Genomic DNA, 22,176 nt, shown 5'->3' on the forward strand with positions numbered 1-22,176 from the left:
ACACGTAATGAGCCAGACCCAAATGGATGCTTTACTCTTTTCTCACGCTCGATTTCAGAAGAAAATCTCATGGTGATAAAGTCAAGCCAAGCCCTGTGCAGTCAGTTAGCGTGTCGCCCGTGTGACTCACCTGTATGAATTACATGTTAATTTATGCATGCACAGTACATGTAAACAGATTTGCTACAAGTTCAATTAAATGGATAAAGCTTGCCTTTGATTCACAATTAATTTCTGTTCTCATGTTCTCCAGCATTCTCCTGTATTTTTTTGATTAAATGACATGGAGCAGCTACACATTTCCTTCAAAAGGGCTAAAGATCACTTTAATAAATCACTAAAGGGAGGGAAGAAAAAACCTTTTGTTCCCTCGCTCCCCGTGTGTATACTAGGCTTGTTAATTTTTCTTTGGAGCACATTTCTTCTATAGGGTGCTTGGATCCATATCTATAATGAGGGTCTGGCAGTTCCAGCGGAGGGCTGGACCGTCCCTCCTGCCAACACTAAGGGCAGCTTAGTCGTTTGGCTTTTAATCATCTGCAGGATTTATTATAATTTTGATTTAATGTTCATTTTTTTATACAGAAAAGTGCATAAAAGGACCAAAGTACTTTAAGATTGACACTTTGTTCCTCTTATTTTTTCCTCCCCTGTCCTACCCCTGCCTATCAACCTCAGAACTTTATTAATGTTGAAATGCTACACTATGTTCAGAGAAGGGATGTTTGTTAATATAGATTAACTATTTGTTAAGCTATATTAACAAATAGATGTTGTTAATCCAACCTCCTTAAATGTAAGTTTAAGGAGGTTAAAGAGTGTGTGCGTCTGTGTAAATGTACATGCACCTACACCGACGCCGCTCTCTGTATGATTGAGTTTCTCTGTAAACCTCTGATGATGCTGGCATTTTCCTTTGGCACCTAGGTCTGTTATTGTGTTCCCCTGGTTGTCCCGACACACCCTGACATCGCTCCCCATTATAGCTCCTGACACTCTCTCACTGGGCCACCGGGCAACGACAGCACACACCAGAACTCTCATTAGGGGAAGTGCTACGCACAGGCCTAGAAGGACGAGAGAGGTAGACACACAGGGAGACAGGGAGGGAGAGAGTGATTGAGAGAGGGGAAGAGAGAGAGAGAGGGAGAGCGCGAGGAAGGCAGAGGGAGAGAAAGAGATAAGAGCGAAGAGTGAGAGGGAGAGAGACGGGAGGTAGAGAGAGGGAAAAGAGGGGGCGAGAAATTGAGAGAGGGGAAGAGAGAGAGGGAGTACGGGAGGAAGACCGAGGGAGAGAAAGAGATAATGGCAAAGATAGAGGGAGAGAGACGGGAGATAGAGAGAGAGAGCACCAGAGATGAAGCGTGACAGAAAAAAGGACAAGAGATGAAGAAGAGAGAGAGAGACATGGAGAGAGAGAGCAAGAGGGAGACTAACCTGTGTAAGATAACTCGCTCGCTGTTTTTCCCATTCGAATCGCCCTCGCTCGCCCCTCGCCTTGGCCTTGGCAGCCTCACTGGGTAATTAGCATCGTCTTGATGGCCGCTGCCTCTCATGGGGGATGAATGGAGGCCTTATTTGCATAAATTGTGAGCTGCACACAAGCCGGTACCCCCCCCCCCCCCCGCCTCCCCGTGTACGGGAGGGTCCTGTTTTGTGTGGTGGTAATATGGCTGAGCCCACAAACAATGGTCTTCATTGAGAAGGGAACACCCAGGAAGTGTCTGGGATGGATGTGAAAACATAACGAGTCACACAGAGACTCAACTTCCCCCTCTTTTAAGTCATATAGTCGGCCAATTATGAGGTTTTTATTATCTGTGATAATAAAAACCCTGATAACCATCACGCAATATTGGTGTGTTGGATGGGTCAAAATGTGCTTATTTGTATCGATTCTATTTATGCTGTATTTTCTATTTATATTGTTTATTCTATTGTATTCTTACTTGATGTATTTTGGCTTGAGCGAAGCAACTTTAAAATATCCTCTGAGATCACTTTTATCTGTATGTGTAAAGTGTTGAAACAGACCTGGTTTCTGTGGAAAGGCACATACATTTACAACATATGGCGGCTATAAGCTGCGTATACCCAGAAGATATTGACTGGAGGGGCGGGAGCGCCGAGCGTGACTCTGTAGGCAATTAAAAGCCTGCGCTTCCTCAGAGTTTCCGAGCAGAGAGCCGGACAACTCCACGTTCATTTGTTTCTCAAGGGATCAGGGCTAATCATACTTGAATACAGCACCAGCTTCTCTCTCTCACACACACACACACACACACACTCAAGTATGCTGTTACTTTTTTGGACCCCTACACTTTATAATACATGCCAGCGCTTTATTTAATTATTAATATTTTTATTTTTATTTTCTTTGCTGTTGTTGATATTGTCGTGTATATTTTGCTACTTAATTTTTCTTTACTGCGCAGTTATCGCTTGCCTTGTCCTTAGAATTTCTCTGCCCAGTATGACCCTGTTTTGCACTGTAAATCTGATAAATAAAACACTTTGACTTTGACAAACACACACACACAATCACACATTCACAAAATCACAAACACACTCAGAGAAAATCAACCAAAATCACATACACACACGCACAATGTGACACTCAATTTGTGTAGTGTTTCCGCGGCGACAGAGAGTTATATATCCTAAGGTGTCTGTGGTCGTAACCCCCTGTCAGATAGCAACATCCTCTTCCACTGGATGGAGCTGAGCCAACTAGGTGGAGCTGAGCCAAAGGCAGGTGATCATGCATGTACGCACACACACACACACACACACACACACACACACACACACACACACACACACACACACACACACACACACACACACACACACACACACACACACACACACACAGAAAAAGTAAAAGGGACACGTTTTAAAAGTATATCTTAATATAAACATTTTATTCAGTGCATTTTGTGTATACAACAAATAATGAACAACTGGAAGGTATCAGACAGCCCCGGTATCACCTGCCTGTACATGTTGTCTTAATCGGTGGTTTCAGCCTGGTAGTATGGAACACAGCTTCCGACATGGGGTTTAATACACATTGCCTACATCATGCAGCTCTAGACCAGAATGCCCTGCTCTCTCCCATGCAACAGGTAGATTCAACCTTTTTAAAAGCCCCACCTCCAGAGGAAGCCAAAAGAGTACCCTCCCCCCTCCCCCCCCCATCCCGGCCCACCCACTGGACCCCCCCCAGAAGCATGTACCGTAAAGACGCTATGTAGCCGAAAGGGTAAAAGTACATGGCCCACAAAAGGGGTCCTCCTTTGTACATGGGTGTGTTTGTACAAGTCCTGTGCGAGAAAAAAGGAAGAGCTTCTCTCTTTTTTTGTATTTAATATTTTTATGCATTTTATCATTTTAATTGATTTTACTTTAACAAATATGACATACCCCTATAAAATGTTAAGCCACCTAAAATTCCACAGTCATTTTTTCACTTTTTTTTAATATAGAAAATCGTCACCACATTGAAGTTACTCAAACACGTGCCAAGAGTCCTGGGAAGTTTATCTTCTCGAGCCATACCGCTATGGTCGGAGATGAAAAACAAGGAAAAGTTTACTTAAGTTGGGAAGGAGGGGGGAGGGGGGACAGGGGGGTGTCAGAGGTAAACACAAGCACGGGGGGTGGGGGGGGGGGCAGACACACCACAGGGACATGAGGGCGGAAGGACGGACATCTCGACGCAGGAAAAACACAAGGGAAATGGGAACAACACTGAACTCGCACCAACCGACGAAAGCTTCCGGAACACTTGAGCAACCAACTGTCACCACGTCAAACTGCTTCAATATCCTTCCATCTTCCAGATCCTCACTTCATCATTATTTAAATGTATTAGTATTTCCCTCATCAAACGCGATACGACTAGATGGCAAAAGGAAAAGGGATCCCAGCTGCGGCTCTGTACTGGCTTGGGTTTTTAGTTTTATTACTGCTTTAAAGGGACACTCTTTTTCTGTTCTGTTTTTTGTGTGCTGGAACCCATTGTCATGGCGGAACAGCGACGTAACAAACATGAATAAAACATGAATACTGCGAGGGGAACCGGGGTCGATATTAATAAAAATAAACAGTTCTCGGCTAATACAAATTGAAAATTAGCAAAAGCAAGGTGCAGCCGTGGCGTAAAAATCAATAATCAAACAAAACGGCAAGAACAACTGCTGTATCCCTTTACAAGTCACGTCAGCTCAACACAGGGATCTAATCATTGTTTTCTCCTAGTTCTTTCTATTCCCATGCTAGTGAGCCGAGTCTCCGAGCACGTGCATGTGCACGAGAAGCGCACAAGAGCTACCGTCTGGGCTAGCCGCCGCCCCTTCTACGCAAGGCTGTGCCGCAGTGGGGGGTCGGTGGGGGCTACAGGCTTCCTACTCACAGGAAGCTTGATTGGGGAGGGGGGGGGGGAGGCTATGGCCATGGGTACTACTGCGTTGTGTACCTGTCTCTGCTTCGCCCCCCCATGCCACACCAGGGTTTTATACCCATTTACCGGCTGCCCTTGGCAGCGTCTTCCCTTCGCCTCCAGTTACTGTCTCCCAAAATGGTTTGTGTCTCAATGACCTAAGTGAGACTAACAAAGAAAAAGTGGTTGTCCAAAAGACGATAAGATGAAACGATATCAAGGAGATATTAAGATGAGCTTACCAGTCATCACTAAATATAGATAGACCAATAGAAAGAAGAAATATGCAAGCCCATGAGGGCAGTTGTTTTTCTCTACAATGTTTCATATATGGCATCAGTGGTTTACAAATGATGTCTTTTTTTTTTTCTCTTTTTTTTTCTTTCAGAAGGAATGAAGACTGACCATGATAGTGTGCCAATTTTTTTGTCAGATGATGGCGGGTGTGTGTGTGGGTGTGTGTACGTAAGTGTGTGTGGGTGATGTGTGATGTTCTGCTGTAACTAGCCCTGAATCACTGATCGGAGATCGACGAATTCGGCTTGGATGCACGCTCTGCTGGAGGTAAGGTATTCGTGGTTTGGTGCCTGGGTTGGTTGTTTTTTTTGTTACTCTGGGCCGGGGCCGGGCTACGTGGACTCGTTCTGGCTCACCGCCTTGCCGCCGTTGAGCATGGCGGACGCACTTCGGCTCTTGGTGGGCGTGCCGCTGCCGGAGCGAGAGAACTCCGTCAGGTCATGGAGGGAAGGCTCTCTGTACATGGCCACTGTTGGGGTTCAAAGCAGACACCACAGAGGAAGAAGAAGAAGAAGAAGAAGAAGAAGAAGAAGAAGAAGAAGAAGAAGAAGAAGAAGAAGAAGAAGAAGAAGAAGAAGAAGAAGAAGAAGAAGAGGGAAAAGAAGGAGATGGTGAGAAAAACAGCTTAGAAACCTGCCAACTGACAACAACGGCAGACTGAAAAATGTCGACTCAGCATCGCCATCTGCTTTGCAAAACAATAGTGAGCACGTTCTATAGATAGATCCGATCCATACAATAACATACGGCCTGCAGATCTGACAGAGACAACAGTTCATGCAGGTTGCTTTTTTTGTTTTTTCAGGTGAACTGAGGTGCCACAGTGTGACATAATAATTTCAGACTCCTGGGAGGGAAGCTTTGCTGTGCATGCACCCTTGGCTTTCTCTTTATGTCTCAGCAAGCACATTTTTTTCTTCGGAAGACATGTCAGTACTCTGAGGAACATGGGCGTTGGTTTCGGTATGGTGTCAGGTGTCAGCCTCCTTATGCATAGAATGTCATTAAATGTCTGCTCCTTTGGGACTGTGTGGCTGAAACAGTGGACCGGAGGTTTATGCTTGGCAAATCATATTTTTCGTAGTGTGATCCAAGCAAAATCATCCATAGGACAGAAGATAGATCGAAACCTTGGTTCTAACTGACGACGGCGTCTTGCGATTTCAATGGCAATCGTCTTCGTTATAAGGCTCATCCTCTCTCCTCCTGAAACGCTCTCAGGCAAACACTCCCTTCGACATCTACACCCCCCTGTCTCCACTTTGACCACTCTCGCGGCTGACAGCCAACAGAAAGGCTCTATTCATCGGTACTTCCGCAACATGTCAACACGATGTTCCAAAAGAGTTTCGAGAGGTCTCCGTTCTCCCCCAGGTGGTGTTTGACAGACGCAGACCTTCCAGCTCGCGCCAACACACACACACACACACACACCTACACACACACACACACACACACACACACACACACACACACACACACACCAAGATGACTGGCGACGGGTGAGGAGAAAGAGAGAGAGCGAGAGAGAGCGAGAGAGAGAGAGAGAGAAATAGAGTGGGAGGGTGGGATGAAGACAGTTTTAAAATTGGCGGATGGTGATGCCGAAACTGCTGAACTGTAACCAGTGGGGGGGGGGGGGGGGGGGGGGGGGGGGGGGGGGTGAGAAGCGCCTTATGAACGGCGTATCCAATGAGGAGAGAGATCCTTAATTGGCACCCTGTCACACCACTGCCGAATCTTGATGAGAACCAAAGGGATTCCTCTTTCTTTATTCCCTTCCTCCTTTCCATTAACGTCGGCTACAGCTCACTATTACACAATCTTCTTTCTCCCCCCCCCAATCCATAAGAGCAGGTTACAACTCTTAAGCAAGCTTTTGACAAAGGCATCATTCTTGTCTTTTTATTAGTTTCACTCTCTCCCTTCTCCCCGTTTCTTCAAGCTGCATCAATACAATGCTCAGCCATGTTCCCCAAATTTGCTATTAAAGGCTATATCTTTCACACATGGTCTGCTAAACCTCGTACGCACTGCAGCAATCAAAACAGCATTATTAAAAAATGATGTCTTTTCATGGGCTAGATATCAAGCTAGCATGAACCAAGCAACAACAATCTGTCGCAAAGGGGACGTTATCACGACAAACACAATGATGGATATTGCGTTGTTCTAACTTAAATGGCAAATTGAATCTTTGGGGATTTTACCGGGGGCACTAACATTGTTATATCGATCAATAAAATGTCTCTTGGGACATTCAACTAATTGAAAATCTTTAAAGATTAAAGCTGTCTTTTTAATTTGGCTGTTGACATTTACCAACTTTGAGTAACACAATTAACCTCCCAACCTTATGTCCACCATACATGACAACTGTCAATAAACGCAAGGAGAAATGACTCTGCTAATTGTATATTCCCCTTTTCTTTTCAAGCCTGATTTCGTTTTCGCTCTCTTTGGCAGTCTCCAGAAAAACTTGTGTAGCTAAACGGAATTGAAAAACGATTGTTGGAACAAAGGGCATATGCAGACCAAATCCGGCTTTGTGGCGAAAACGTCCGACCGGTCATTTGGACCAGGGCAGCGTGTTTAAACCGCCTCAAAGTTTGCGGTAATCACCGCAATGCCTGATCCAGTGTGAATCCTAAGCCGAAGGACACAACTGTGCTGCCATGTTTTAAAAAAACTAGTTGTTGTCTCTCAAAGAGCCATGTTATGTACAATTCAGTAGCTCACTTTTTCTAGTTCACATTTGAGGTTGAATACAGTTGTATGCAAATATATTTGTAAACTGTACAGAAGACGGCACAGAGCAACACTGAACTAAAACTGACAGTTTCATAAACCAACAAATACAACAGCTGGGGGAATAGCCGGGTTTGAAAACGATCACAATAGCTGATATTGTTATTATTTCAGTCTTTTTTTACTGTATTATTTTTTGTGTTGATGTGTTTGTGTTCCTTTCTTCCTTGGATGTAATTGTGTGTTGCTTTCATCTACCTGAAACCAAAAACCGCCTTACTCTCTCTATCCCTCTCTGTGAGAGGTTTGTGGAAGATGAAAGCCAAACTCTTTCTCAACACAGACAACACCACCGTTTCCCTCCCCTTGCCCTACACTCTCCCACTTTCTTTGGTCCACCCCCCCCCCCCCACACTCATTTTCCTGAAAGACATGGCCACCTTACAATAGCTTGGGCTTTTTGGTTTCCATTGTTTTCTATTCCACTATGGTGGACTAAATCAGCAGCTGGCTGCATTCAAAGTGTGCAACTTAATATCTCATGCTGCTCCACTGACACAGACAGTGGGGCTGTGAATCATATTATTCACTGTTTTTCAGTGAGGTGTGACCTGTGGGGAACATACACACCGTAGGAGAGAGGAGCTAGCGGTGCATAACAACATGATCCACTACCACCACCCTTAATCTTCTAACAAGTTAGCAAAACGGCGAGAAGGGGCAGAGAGAGTAATTTCCTTTAGAGGAAGGAAAAAACCAAACCCATTTGAACAGAAATAACCCTGGTGCTTTCTGTTCAAATGGGTTTGGTTTTTGGGGACCTGTTCAGTTTGAGGACCTGGGGACACTCATTCAAAGGAAAAACTTGAAACTGTTTGTTTCCCCGTGAAGTTCGATGCTTAGAAAAACCAAAATGTGATGCTGAACTATTGAATAAAAAGGACTATCTCCCTGGTACTAGAATGGGATACTCTTGATATAAATGGCCTCTATATTGTTTTTCGTGGTAGACAACACTCAAGGTGTTAAGACGGTGTGGTGCGTACCTTTCAGGGGTTTTGGGAGGAAGTGGGCTGCTGGCTTGTTCTTCTTCACGTGGTTCCCCTTCATGATCTCGCCCTCCTTGTTCAGGCCCAGGTACCAGCCCCGTCCCGACTGCTGCTGCCGGTAGATCATCGACGAGTACGTCACGTAGTAGTTCTCAAACACCGACTCCTTGAACTTACACTCCGGTGTAAAGTGTTCCTGGAGGGGGGGGGGGGGAGAGAGACAGACAGAGGGAGAGGCTTTTACATGGGTGTCATGTTGTATTCCCTACTGAAGTTTCTCCTTACCTTATATTACTTTTCACTGTCTTTGGCAGTATGAATGTACCTCTCCCATGCCAATAAAGCCCTTTTAACTGAAATGGAAATTAACTGAATAGAGATAGAGAGGGGATGGATACATTTCTTTAATGTTATCGTATTACATATTACTCTTCATTATTAACTTTCTTTCTGTATAATTTTCATTTTTAAGTGCTATTCCCATAAAGTCCTTTGACTTAAGTTGAACAGAGAGAGAAAGACAAGGAGCGAGATAGAGTGAAAGACAGATACAGAGAGAAAGATGACGAGAGACACGCAGAGAGAGTTCGAGTTATACCAGGGGTGCGGAAGTGTAGGAGTAGTTTTCGGACCCGTCTAATCCCTGCAACCTGCCATGTCATGCGCAACGGCCTCTGATCCTACCCGGTGAAATGTAACTCTTCATTACTCCAGAGTGCACCGATCCAGCGGCGGTGTGTAAAGCACTACACAGATTCATGTAATAGACCCAGGCCTCTTACTCAATATTCACATCTCTCCAAGGGCTTCAAATCTATTTGTTCCATTTGCCGTAGTGAATAATGTAGTTCTCCCTGACGCTGATTAAAGAGAGACGATAGATAGCGATGGGCTATTAATAAAACATTCAAGATCCCGGATCGGCCTGACTTGGCCATTGTGCTTCCTATTTTAAATTATGTACGAGACGATTCATGATCTTTGTCAGTGGGGTTTCTCTTCTAGGTTCTAGATAAAAGAAATGTGTCTGGGGAGCATCTACCATACTTGCTAATGTTTTACCGGACTGTTTCTCATGACCTAACCTCGCACACTTGGGAGTTCAAACACATGTATAAGAAGAGGCGCAAGAAGCCTGAGGTTGCAGAAGTGTGTTGAGTTGTTTATCAAAGCATGTTGAGGTGCCTACCATTCATTAATAGTCTCTACCCAGCTCATCTCCTGTGAGCATGGGATACAATAGGTGGAGACGTCTGAATTGATGGTCCATCCCTACCGACTTTCCCTGGCTTTCTATCTCCTGGTTGTGTTTTTCGTCCCTGGGTAGGCCTAAGACGCCAGCACCTTTAGAGGAGCGGGGGACCATTAGCGGTACACTGGTGGGACTGCCACAAATCTCTCCAGAGGTAGCAGCCTGCGCTGTTAGTGCGTGTGTGTGTGTGCATGTGTGTGCATGTGTGTGTGCGTGGGAGAGAGTTCTCCATGTGTGACATGTCCAATTTGTGGAACTTCCGATAAGGGTGTCTGTGTGTGTGTGTGTGTGTGTGTGTGTGTGTGTGTGTGTGTGTGTGTGTGTGTGTGTGTGTGTGGGGGGGGGGGGGGGGGGGGGGAGAGTTCTCCATGTGTGACATGTCCACTTTGGGGAATTTCCGTGAAGGGTGTGTGTGTGTGTGGGTGGGGGGGGGGGAGTTCTCCATGTGTGACATGTCCAATTTGGGGAATTTCCGTGAAGGGTGTGTGTGTGTGTGTGTGTGTGTGTGTGTATCTGTGTTTGTGAATCGGTGTCCGTGTGTGTGTCTGTTTCTGTGTGGAGGACATCCATTAACAGGCCAGGCAATGTGAGCTACTCTTTGTTACCGTGTTATCATTTAACAAAAAAAAAGGAGGAATACTTGTGTCCTGTCTACAGAATCATCTCGAGTAAATCCAATGTTTGCACTGCAGAAAATAGGCCAGAGATCCAGGGCAGGTAAACCCTCAGGTAACAAACAAGAAGAAAAAGACTTTACTTGAACCCCCATGTAGCAATCAAGGGCACCCAGGAAGCAAACAGGTCAGGTACCTTGAGGTTCAGACAACCCAGGAATAAACACTGACCTGAAAGCCATGCAGGGCTTAGGTAGGACATCAAATGGTCTCATTAGTATGAATAACTGCCAATCAATGTTGTACAAGCGCATCTCTGGACAACGTACGCATGGAGCTCCATCTGATCCGAGCATGGAGTACTAATCCCATGGAAGCTGTGGGGGTGGAGTATGCAAGGCCTCAGAGTGGCTGTCAGCCACAAGACCAATATCCCATCTCTGGCTGCTAATAGTCACCTGGAGAGTGCTAGTGAGCCATGTGTCCCCCGGAACAGACTCTCCATTCAGAGTGTAATAACAGGTTTGACACTGCTGCTGCAGACAAATGTACACCGGCTGGGGAAGGAATTGTTTAAAGCGTTCTTGAGTTTCTTTTGATTGGGTCATTTTAGTTATTTTTGTTTTTGTTTGAAAGAAGGAGACAAAAGAAGGTGTTTTGCAATTCTTCATATTTATCCGAGCCTGATGACCTCCCCATTTGAAAAGATAACAAAAAACTGCTTTCAAGGACATAACAAATGGATATTTTGGTTCTTTCTCACCCGTAAGCCTCTCTGATCCACTCTGGGTTCAGAAGTTTGCCCTTCCGAGGCATTGTTTTATAATTGGCCAGTAAAGCAGTTAAGTATTTAGTCAGTAACAAGCCAATCACACACAAAGCAACTGCGAGTGAATTCAGATACACGTCATAAGCGGTTAAAGATCCTTGCCATTGGTTATATTTCATGCTTTTCCTTAAACAGAATTGCCATTCCAGACGTCTACATAAGCATCAGTGCACATTGCAAACCCTGTAAATTGAATAATATCAATATGTTCCCTCATCTGAAAATGTGGAAAAGGCAGGCATAAGTAAACGCTGTGTGTCCCTGTTAGTTTGGCAGTGTAGTTGACAAAAAAAATCCCTGGTTAAACTGTGTAAACACACCGAAATGTTACTCGCCATGTTTTAAAGGTTAATAGGCAAATTGGGGTTGCGAGAGATTGCTTTGTGCACTACACTTAAAGCGATGCTTAGACATGAAGAACCTAAAGGCGGGGAGTCAAACACCCTAGCCACACCATCCTATCATTGAGACTGTTATTAAGGGCTGAACACATCAACTTTAGTGGACTGTAGAAAAAAAGATAAAGAGATCAGAGCTAAAGTCAAAAGGTGTGGCACCACCAAGACACAGGCAGCTAATGACTCATGTCCTCTACAGATAGCTTCCTGTTAGCTCAGCTCTGCGTTTGAGCTAATCTGCTAGCACACGGGAGGAGGGCGGACTAGCTGATAGCTCTTCCAAATGCTAAAATCACCAGGGAAGCTAAACAGGATGCCAAGACGCAATGCAGTCGAAGCGCAAAAGTCTTTTGCTATGGATCAGATTTCACACCGTTAGTCAGACATGTTCATCCAACTGCATGGCTGTTGAAGCTGAGAGAAAATGTGAGACTTTCTCCATTACCTAACACGAGCTTGGGAGGCAGAAAAGTACCCTAGAGCCACGTACGTAATCATCTATGTGATGTGCGATAGTCTGTTCTGGGCCGTTGCCATTGAATCAGTGTATACTGCAGGCTGTGAATGTGTGTTTGATCGGAACCTCAATCCATGCCCATAGGGAGCACTGTGGCTCGGTTCTCTGTTAACTCTATCCTCTCCGCTTCGTCTTTCACTTTGTCTGAGTGCATGCGAAAGGGCTTAAATAGCCGCTTGCATGGCCTAGATGCTCTTTGCAAACAGGGTCTTAAAATTGTAATCATCCTATTACAGTAATTACAGTAAGTAGGCTACACATTTCCAGAGCTAATCACAGAGTTCATACTTTAGATGCATATCATTGGCCCATTCATTTTAATACATAAATAATAATGATGAACAATTGATATGTACTTAACATAATACCTTCCATCTGGGTTGTCTGTATTCAGAGGTCACACTCTCTCTCACACCCAAGCACAAAAATACACACACACACACACAAACACACACACACACACACACACACACACACACACACACACACACACACACACACACACACACACACACACACACACACACACACACACACACACACACACACACAAACAACAACTTCTCACTTCACAATTAAGATCTATGATACATTTCATTCATTCACAGGACACAGACTTTCACACGTGTTACAGACATACACAATACACAAAATATACAGCAGGGTCTTCGGGAAAAAAAAACCTCACTATTCCCAATGTGTGTTCTAATAAACCGAATTTATTTGGGTGGTGGATGGTGTCCCAATATCACTCGTTAGATTGGAGTTTTCCTATTTTAGTGGAGATTACCTTGAGTGCTGTTGCTGTTTACAAAACCATGGCTGTCACACAGGGCTAATGCAGAAGGCCTGTAGGTCGGATCCATTAGACTCCAATTAAAACCGCTCAACCCGAACACAAATCTGTACTCTGCATTGGATCGGATTAAAGACACGATTTTATCCTGTGAGTGGTAATTAACAGTAATTATGATGATGACATTAACAATAACAATGGTAGCCAACCATTAGGCTAACATAGAGATGATCTCAGATACAAAGTAAGAGCAGGACAGCTGAGCTGCTGTCATGTTTTACACGATACCAACTGTATCAAATGCATTATGTACATTTTATAATGTGCTATAATGTGACTATAATGTATTAATAAAATGCATTATCATGTACTGTCTAATGTATTTCGCTGTACAGTATACTACATCTTAATTTGAATGCATAGCTCCATTCAATATAATGTTTTTCAATGTTAAATTTATCAAGATGAACCTTCAAAGTATTTTTGATATGGTGGTTTTATGTATGTTAATAACAGTGTTTGTGGTCAAGAACTGTAATGCTTGAATGTAGTTTCCTCCCGAGGTGCCCTGCTTGTCATATCCGTTCCTCTCAGACACGCAAACAGAAGATGGGATCGATACCTCTTTAATGGAAAAGGAAAAACAAACAATAATTCACCAATATCATGTGCTCCCTCTCCACAATAGGACATAATAAAAATCCATAATAATCCTGAACACACATATTGCTCACATTGTCACTGTTTTATTTTCAATATGTCTTCCTTTCCCTTCCTGCTTTCTCTATCTTCCTCCCCAAGTTTCCCTTAGTCTCTCTCCCTCTCTCCCCCTCTCCCTCTCTCTCCTTCCATCAGTTACCAGGGCTAATGACAGCTGTTCACCTCTGGAGCCAGGAGTTTCTCTCCACCTCTAATGATGATCCTGCCGGACCACCCTTTCACCCTGGACAGAAGCAAGGGGGCCTTTAATGAACTACACATAGCTCGACACAAACGCAGACACCTCTAAAGAGCCCAGAAGCGATGGGAGTGTGTCCATCGCCTGGAGACAGTACAGTCTGCTGTGAGAATCGGAGTCTAAAGGAGAAAGATGCCAACTGACTGGAGGGGAGCCGGTTTCCAATGAAGTGGGAAAGCGACAATCACTATGAGCTTCCCTTTACTGCCCTCCAACAGCATGTACTTCATTCGAAAGAGGTTGTTCAGCCAAAGTGGCCGCACAGTGAAAGAAAATACCAATGTCACGACAGCGATGGCAAAAATGAGCAAAAATAATTAAATACAAAGTCATGACCAGCAGAAAGCTATCTGCATTCAAACAAAGCCTGTCCGGTCATTTGGCTTAGCCTGTGGGCCCCTGGTCGAGTGGTTTAGCTAAATGGACTTTAAAGGATGTACTTACACCACATGGGCTTTTACTTTGAAAATGCCGTCATGACAATCCTTTTGTCCAAATGGTGCACAGCTGGTCGCGTTCTGTTGCATAATAGTCAGGCACGCAGGCACTCACACAAAAAAATATTTTGTGAGTCCAATTAGTCCTAAGCTAAGGCTATTGTGTTTAACACAACATCAGTGTAAATATTGCTTGATAAGCCGTGGGGCAGCACGGTACACAGTACATAATACACAAATGTGCATTCCCAAACACTGTACTTTACACCTTTAATGTACCGACAGCGATACATTGTTTCTCTTTCTTTCGACAAATGTACTTATTGTAAGTCCATTTGGATAAAAGCGTCTGCTAAATGACCTTAATGGAAATGGAAACGGAAACGCAAACATGTAGACACACACTTGCATGGGCAAACCCCCCAGCACCGCCCCCCCCCCCTCCCGCACTCTCCACCTGCTGTCTCGCTGTGGGGGGATCGTCTGCTGCAGTCACGAAGCAGGGGATGCTCTGACGCACTTCCCCGGGATACGGTGGTGGTGGTGGTGGTGGGGGGGGGGGGGGGGCCTGCAGGGTATCCCGCAGAACCCCCCCCCCACCACACCCTACCCACCACCCCCGCTCATCCACCCAGTCCCACCTCCCCCATGCAGGGGGTTTCCCGGAATGAGTCAGAGCATGCATGGCTAGGACGGACGGGCTGAGAGACAGAGAGACAGGTCGGCACTTACAGACTATCTTGCAAGCCACTACCACAGATAACATGGCTAAAGCCTGAAGGCATGGATGTATAATGAGAAGGGCTGTCAAGGCCTGGTCGGTTGGTAGATGGGTGGGTCGATATGCACTTGATATTCAAAAAGCGCTTCTTATTCCAATATTACCAGGGCCGGGAGGGACATATGTCCACTGATATGTTTTATTTTTGACTGATAGGCTGTATTGCCTTAGAAATAACATGAATTATGAATAGAAATAATGTTGAAGGCTCCATAGTTTCTGTTTTAATAATCCTATGGTTCGATAGAAGATTTATAAGACAGGAGGTCCAAACACCCTGGTTTTCACAACTTTAAACTTGCCCAACATGACGAGAATGCTAGTCGTTATTACTGAACATTTACTCCGCTCCAAACAAAATGATACCAATGAAGTGTGAAAAACGTGGGAAATCTAAAGTAGGTACAATTATGTAGGCAGATCTTCTAAAATCGTACGGCATAGGTTATATAATAATTTAATGTTGTCTGCGATTTGTTGTCAACCTTCGTGTTCAACGCTTGATAAGCTTTGAGTGTGAACATATCAGAATTGGCACCTGATCACGAATCGCAGTGCCATTCATTGGGATCTTGAGACCCTGGGTCCATTATACTAAGCACAGAACAAAAACTACTATCTAATCTCCCGAGGTGTGTTGTCTATATGCTTTGCTGCCCTCCGGGGCGCTCCGTGGCTCGTCTGGTGTGCGACCCGCTTTATATTGAAGTTGACCTCTGACTTTTTCCAAACAGCACTTATATGATATTTAGGCAATCAGGTAGAGTACAATGCACTGTGGCTGATAAAAATAATCTAGAGATAACGTGCAGATTATTGTTATTTCTGTTATGATTGGTCGACCAGGAATTTCATCGGTTTACTACAGCCCTGATAACAAGAACACCAACACTTTCAACTCGCATTCCTTTTATTTCATTCAGCCATGGCAACAGCAACCGGTCTGCACTTTTTATTGAATCCAACGCAATATCATCTGGGATAATAATAATAATAATAATAGTGGAGAAAATGAAGAAAGAGTTTCTTTATTTTTTGTTCTTGCTTTGAATTTGGTCAAAAGCTCAATATATGAAACAGCCAGAGACATTCCAACCAATATCTTATTTAGAGACATAAAAAATGCCAGCCCTTCAGAGCTTAGCGTTTAGAGTCTCCTCTTGGAGAAGATACAAAGCTTTAACACGCGGCTGCCTGTATATAGTGTGTGCACTTTGTATATGACCATGGGGGGGAGAGAAAGCATGGCAGAGTAAATGAAAACGGGAGTGCACGAGAGTGCACGAGAGAGAGAGAGAGAGAGAGAGAGAGAGAGCGAGAGAGAGAGAGAGAAAGCACGAGAGCGATAGAGGATGAGAGAGAGGGAGAGATCGAGACAAAAAGGGAGAGAGAGAAAGAGGGAGAGAAAGAGAGAGAGGGAGAGAGAGCATGATTGAGGAAGAAAGAATGAAAGGTAATCCCAGCTCACGTTATTCAATCCAATAACCACAAGCCGGGGAAAGCGTTTTACCGGCAGATGCAGAGCCAAGGTTGCATTTCCACAATTTTTACAACATAATTACTGCAAATGTACAGCAGTATTACAGTGATTTGATTATATTACATCTATAGGCATGCACGTCATACGCACCGGCTCACACACACACGCACGCACGCACGCACGCACGCACACACACACACACACACACACACACACACACACACACACACACACACACACACACACAACAGTATAACTGAGTGAAAATATACAAAACCAATGCTATAGCTACATAACTCAATTACTTTTATACTTATAGGACAGTCTTTTCAACGATTCCTTGAGCAAATCATTCAGAGAAGCAATCAAAAACACTGACATAACATAGATCTGAAAAGCATACAGGGGGTACTCGGGGGGGGGGGCTGGTGATTGTTTTACTGCGATCACAGCGCATGCCCGTGATCCAACCTGATGTCCCGATGCCCCGGTCTTTTTAATTAAACGCCAGTGGCTCAGAGAACACTGGAGGCCAGATACAAACCCTGAGGGAGGCGCATCTCAATACCCCCTTGGTTTGGGTCATAGAACAGAGGAGTGAAAGCTGGGGAAAAGACCCTTCGCAAACTCAAAAGGCAAACTAGTGCACTAAGCCCCCCGCTCATCTCCAACCCACCATTGATTCTTGTGTGTGTGTGTGTGTGCGTGCGTGCGTGCGTGCGTGCGTGCGTGCGTGCGTGCGTGCGTGCGTGCGTGCGTGCGTGCGTGCGTGCGTGCGTGTGTGTGTGTGTGTGTGTTTGTGTGTGCATGTGTGTGCAGGTGTACATGTGTGTGCACGTGTGTGCGTGCATTCGTGTGCATGTGTGTGTTCGGTGCGTGTATGTTTGTGTGTGTGTGTGTGTGTATTTCTGTGTGCATGCCTGTGTGTGTGTCTGTCTGTTTGTGTTCGCTGCAAAGCCTAAAATAAACACATAGGATAGTGCTTAAACAGACACAAATGCAACCGCACACATTTAATAACAGTTCAACAGAGGGGGCCACTAAAGTACTGGCAGGTGTTTACCAAAGGCATTAGGCAGACTGAATGGTTGAGAAGGCATGGCTCTCTGCCCAATACCTACCTCCCATTGAGGAAAACCATCTCATTACACATAGCAGCGAAGGGGCTGTCTCTGTCTGATTCTCATATTACACTCTAATATCTCGTTCCAGCTGTCCTACTATACTATGGGCAGCAGAAATCCAGCAGAAGCCAAAAAAGGCAGGCGGCCGCATGTTTTTCCTGTTTCGTTCTGGAGATGTTCTTGGAAATCTCATTAGCCTGAGTAGGTAAAGCTTTCAGAAGTGTAAGTGTATTTCTACAGTGACCAATGAACAAGATGTTGAATGGAAACCTTTTCAGATCCTTTGTTGCAGTTAACGACTGCTAGCGTGTTTTGCCAATTACTCGCACAGAGATTGGTCCAGCAACCTGACTGGTCAAAACAAATATGATGCAAAGGGAAGTGAAATGTCCCGTTGACCGCGATGTGAGCTTGTCTGCCATCAGAATTGAGGTATTTGTTTTGGATTTATTAAACTATACGCAATTGATAATAAAGTAGTTATAAATAATAAATAACAAAGAAGTCTAACTGAGAAGATATATAATTCCTTCAATGGTTAATGCGCGCACACACACACACAATGACACACACACAGACACACAAACAGACACACCACACACACACAAACATACACACATATATGCATACAGGCAGGTAAAAGAATTGCAAGCATTCTTTAATTCTGCCTCCTTTTCCTCCCTTAGTGTCCCTCATGATGATCCAACGTCCCCTTAAAGCCCTTTCATAGATTCAACGCGCCCCCATTAGAGTCAACCTTTAATTCTGAAATTGTCAAATGAACGCCCCTCTCAGCTCCGTTCTCAGGGATGACTTATTTTTTTTAAAGTTTATCATGTACAGCTGCATCTAAACAACATTTAAGTGGACTGTGGTTTCATCCTGGGGCATTTGACCAAAGGTTAACACTGCGTTAAGACATAAAGCTTACACACCAAGGAAAGGAAATCACATAATGAATGAGGCAGATTAAAAGATAAACCCTCCTGTTTGTATTGCATATCAGTATAGGGGTCTGTTTCAGGGCATTGTACAGGACATAGTTATGTACGTTTCCTATCAGCTAGTATGATAGCTTTTAGTGATTATGTAATCCTTGTTTTTCTTTAATTTATGGTGAGGGTTTTCCTCATTGTGCACATGAGGACTTGAGGACTATGAGAATAAGCAGGTTTCGTAAATCTGCCTTGTTATTATGGGACAGACTGCAAAGCCACTTTTAAGACTATAAGCAAGATAAAGATCCAGCCGATTAACACATCCATTGAATCGAGAAATTATTTCGATTAGCCTCATGTATAAAAGTACAAAAGCGCCATCTACTTTTAATGGTAGCCATTCAGGCTTAAACCAGCATTGTTGGAGGAAATAACGATGAACCAGTCAAAACACTGCATTGTTAAAAGTAAAATGCTTAAATTCAAGTCGTAATTACATTCACTCTTGTGAGGAGCAGCCAGTCAACGCATTTACAGGAAAAAGTTTAGCATTTTATAAAGCTTATCGTGTGTCTTCAGCCTACCAAGAATACAATAACAGAAACTGCCCGCTATAGACAGCTCGCTACAGATGTGTCATATGAATTTAGAAAAAGAAACTGCAGCATATCGTTAATTAGTGACTGCCATGATCAGAACCTTAAAGGCACTGGAAAACTGAAGCATGTGTGTGTGCTAGTGGCTGCGGGAACGCGTGCGTGTTTATGTGTGTTCATGTGCAGAAGGGGAGAGAAGATGTGGGTGAAGTGTGAGCTTGTAAGATTGAATCTACTTTTTATTTACAATATCTCCAGCGATTCCCTCAGGCGTGCTTTGCAACTGCCTTGAAAGTATTCTCCAACCTTCGCTAGCGCTCATTAACACTATGCTTCTGCAGATGGAGGATAGCAGTTGGCAGTCTTGGATTCTTTAATCCGGTCTCGGGTTAATTTCAGGGCATTAATTAGGCTTATGTTATAAATATGGATATGGGTTATGTATGCATGGTATATGTAAATAAATATGCTTAAAACACTGCTACAAATACAATGACTACTACTACTACTACTGCTACTACAATAACAACTTATACTAACAGTAATATGATTCAGCATCATCCGCATCAATATAATCATTATAATCGTAAAGATAAAATAAATAATATTTTGATATAGATACTTAATTAGGGTTAATTCAACACAAGGAATGTTTGAATGAATGAATGAATGAATGAATGAATGAAGTGGTACCGCCCTGTCTATCACATCAGCCTGCTAGACAGGAGACGGAATCAGACAGAGAGCAAAATATGATATCTTGCAATGGCCTCTGGTTGTGGACTGGATTCGATAATTTGGTATCATCTGTCAAGTGTGTGTTGACAGATAATAGAGCAACAACAGCCACTCTGTTATGTCAGTGACGGCTGCTACACATTGAGACGATGACATTTCGACAGGAAGTTTTGAAGTCAGTCGGCTGATTAATTAATGTATTTTCACTTGTAATCAAAGATACAGAGGGAGCACCCATCTGCAAAAAACATATTGTTATCGCTTCATGTAGGTAGTGAAAATCGACGGATAACAGAAACACTCCCTCTCATCTCTCTCTTTCAGATTATGGTGAACAACATTACGACACTGGAGCACCAGTTGATTATCCAGCATTGTAAGTGGTCTCTCCCTCTCTCTCTCTGTCTCTCTCTGTCTCTCTCTCTCTCTCTCTCTCTCTCTCTCTCTGTCTCTCTCTCTCTCTCTCTCTCACACTCTCTCCCTATCTCTCTCTTTCCATCTCTATTTTGTTCTCTCTCTCTCTGTCTCTCTCTCTCCCTCTCTCTCTCTCTCTCACACTCTCTCCCTATCTCTCTCTCTCTCTCCATCTCTATTTCTCTCTCTCTCTCTCTCTCTCTCTCTCTCGTTCCCATACTCGGGCGCAGAAAGCAAAAGTATTCCACGGCATAATTCAGCCCACATAGTGTAGCCACTGGCACCCAGGCCTTACATCACCATAGCAACTCAGATGTCTGCCAAACAACCATTGCTTTGGCCGTTATCTGTCGCATTGGAAGGTCAGCCACAGGTAGACAGAAGGCGGGGTTGTGGTGGCTCAGGCCACCCCGCCCACAGACTACACACACACGTGCAAACACACGCTCATACACTCCCTGGCACACTCACACACGTGTCCCCACACACTAGGAAGAAGAGACTTACTGATGTGTATAGGAAGCCTTCGCGGTTCACGGCAGGTACAGACAGGTGTGCACACAAACACACCACACGTGCACACTCACATAGATGTGCAAACACACCAGGAAGTAGAAGAGACTTACTGATGTGTATAGGAAGCCTTCACTGTTCATGGCCAGGTAGAGTTTGGTCTGAACGCCCTGAATGGCCACCACTCGTAGCCCCACGGGTATAAGGTTGAAAATGGCTGTTGAAAAAGGAACACAAGGGGAAGAAACAGTCAAGAATAATCCAATGTTCAACGTCACAGTAGGAAGAGCGCACCAGTACAACACATACAGTGCATCGGCAGCTCAGTGGAATCAGAGAGAGTTAGTTGTGGATGCACAGCAAATGTGCCATGGCTGGCTGTGGAAGAAGAGTGGAATACATCCTGGGGCCTGATGCAAACAGAGGCCCCGCTGGGCTGTACCCTGCCTGGGAACCTAGATCCACCCACCACAGCCCTGTTTCACAGTTGCACCATTCACACACCGACAGGCGAAGAAGTTGACTCTCTGTTGACATTCTCTGTCGTGATCGAGTAGATAGGAGATGGAGAGATAGCTATAGGGAGAGAGAGAGACTGACTTCCTATTCGTTCTCCCACAAAGAAAGTCATATCACGTGAAAACCGATCACCATGCTTTAAAAGGGAAATTAGGAACGGATTTGCAAACGAAAAACGTTCAATCGATTAACAGATATATTTTACAACCACAGCATCCCAGTAAAGAATGGTGTGCCAAGTACCGGAAGCACTTAATGACCCACTTACAGATTTATCCACACAGGCGCAGAGTTCAGATTCCGTGACGTTAATTACATAAAAGTGTAATAATAAAGTGTTGTATCTATGGCTGTGGCGCTATTTCAGCGCTACCAACGTTCAGCGTAGGTCAACATCCGAGTGATTTGACCGAGAACGGATGAGGACCTTCGACTGGTAATTCTCCACTCGATTCTGCACCTAGCGGTTGTGGCTGCAATGCATTAATCCTGTGGAGCGCTGGGGTCTCCCTGTTGAATGCCATGATTCACTTTCTATTAGTCATCCGTTTCGCCGTGCACAAAATAATTGCCATTGAGGTCACTAAAGCCATGCGCAATATTTTTGTAGTTAGTCTATTTTTAATTGCGTGCTTATTCTCAGCCTCACCAGTAAGTCGCTATGGATGGAAGCCTCTGCAAGATGGCTTAATGTAAATGCATGCAAACCCACACATAGACATCGATGATCCTCC

The 22,176-nt window shown here is 44.3% G+C and overlaps 1 protein-coding gene across 3 annotated transcripts in view; it reads right to left on the bottom strand.

Annotated features, from left to right (window-relative positions):
* Window positions 1–5,073: 5,073 nt before the first annotated feature.
* The window catches only part of fgf13a (fibroblast growth factor 13a), a gene marked incomplete at both ends in the record, with an annotated part of 81,315 nt that continues 64,212 nt past the window's right edge, over window positions 5,074–22,176 (bottom strand). For all 3 annotated transcript variants that reach the window (XM_079744263.1, XM_079744264.1, XM_079744265.1), the window contains 3 exons: window positions 5,074–5,210; window positions 8,536–8,734; window positions 21,037–21,140. In XM_079744263.1, the coding sequence (XP_079600389.1) occupies window positions 5,074–5,210; window positions 8,536–8,734; window positions 21,037–21,140 (440 nt within the window). The remainder of the gene's footprint in view (window positions 5,211–8,535; window positions 8,735–21,036; window positions 21,141–22,176) is intronic.

Source organism: Pollachius pollachius, assembly GCF_949987615.1.
Source record: "Pollachius pollachius genome assembly, chromosome: 10".
NCBI lineage: Eukaryota > Metazoa > Chordata > Actinopteri > Gadiformes > Gadidae > Pollachius > Pollachius pollachius.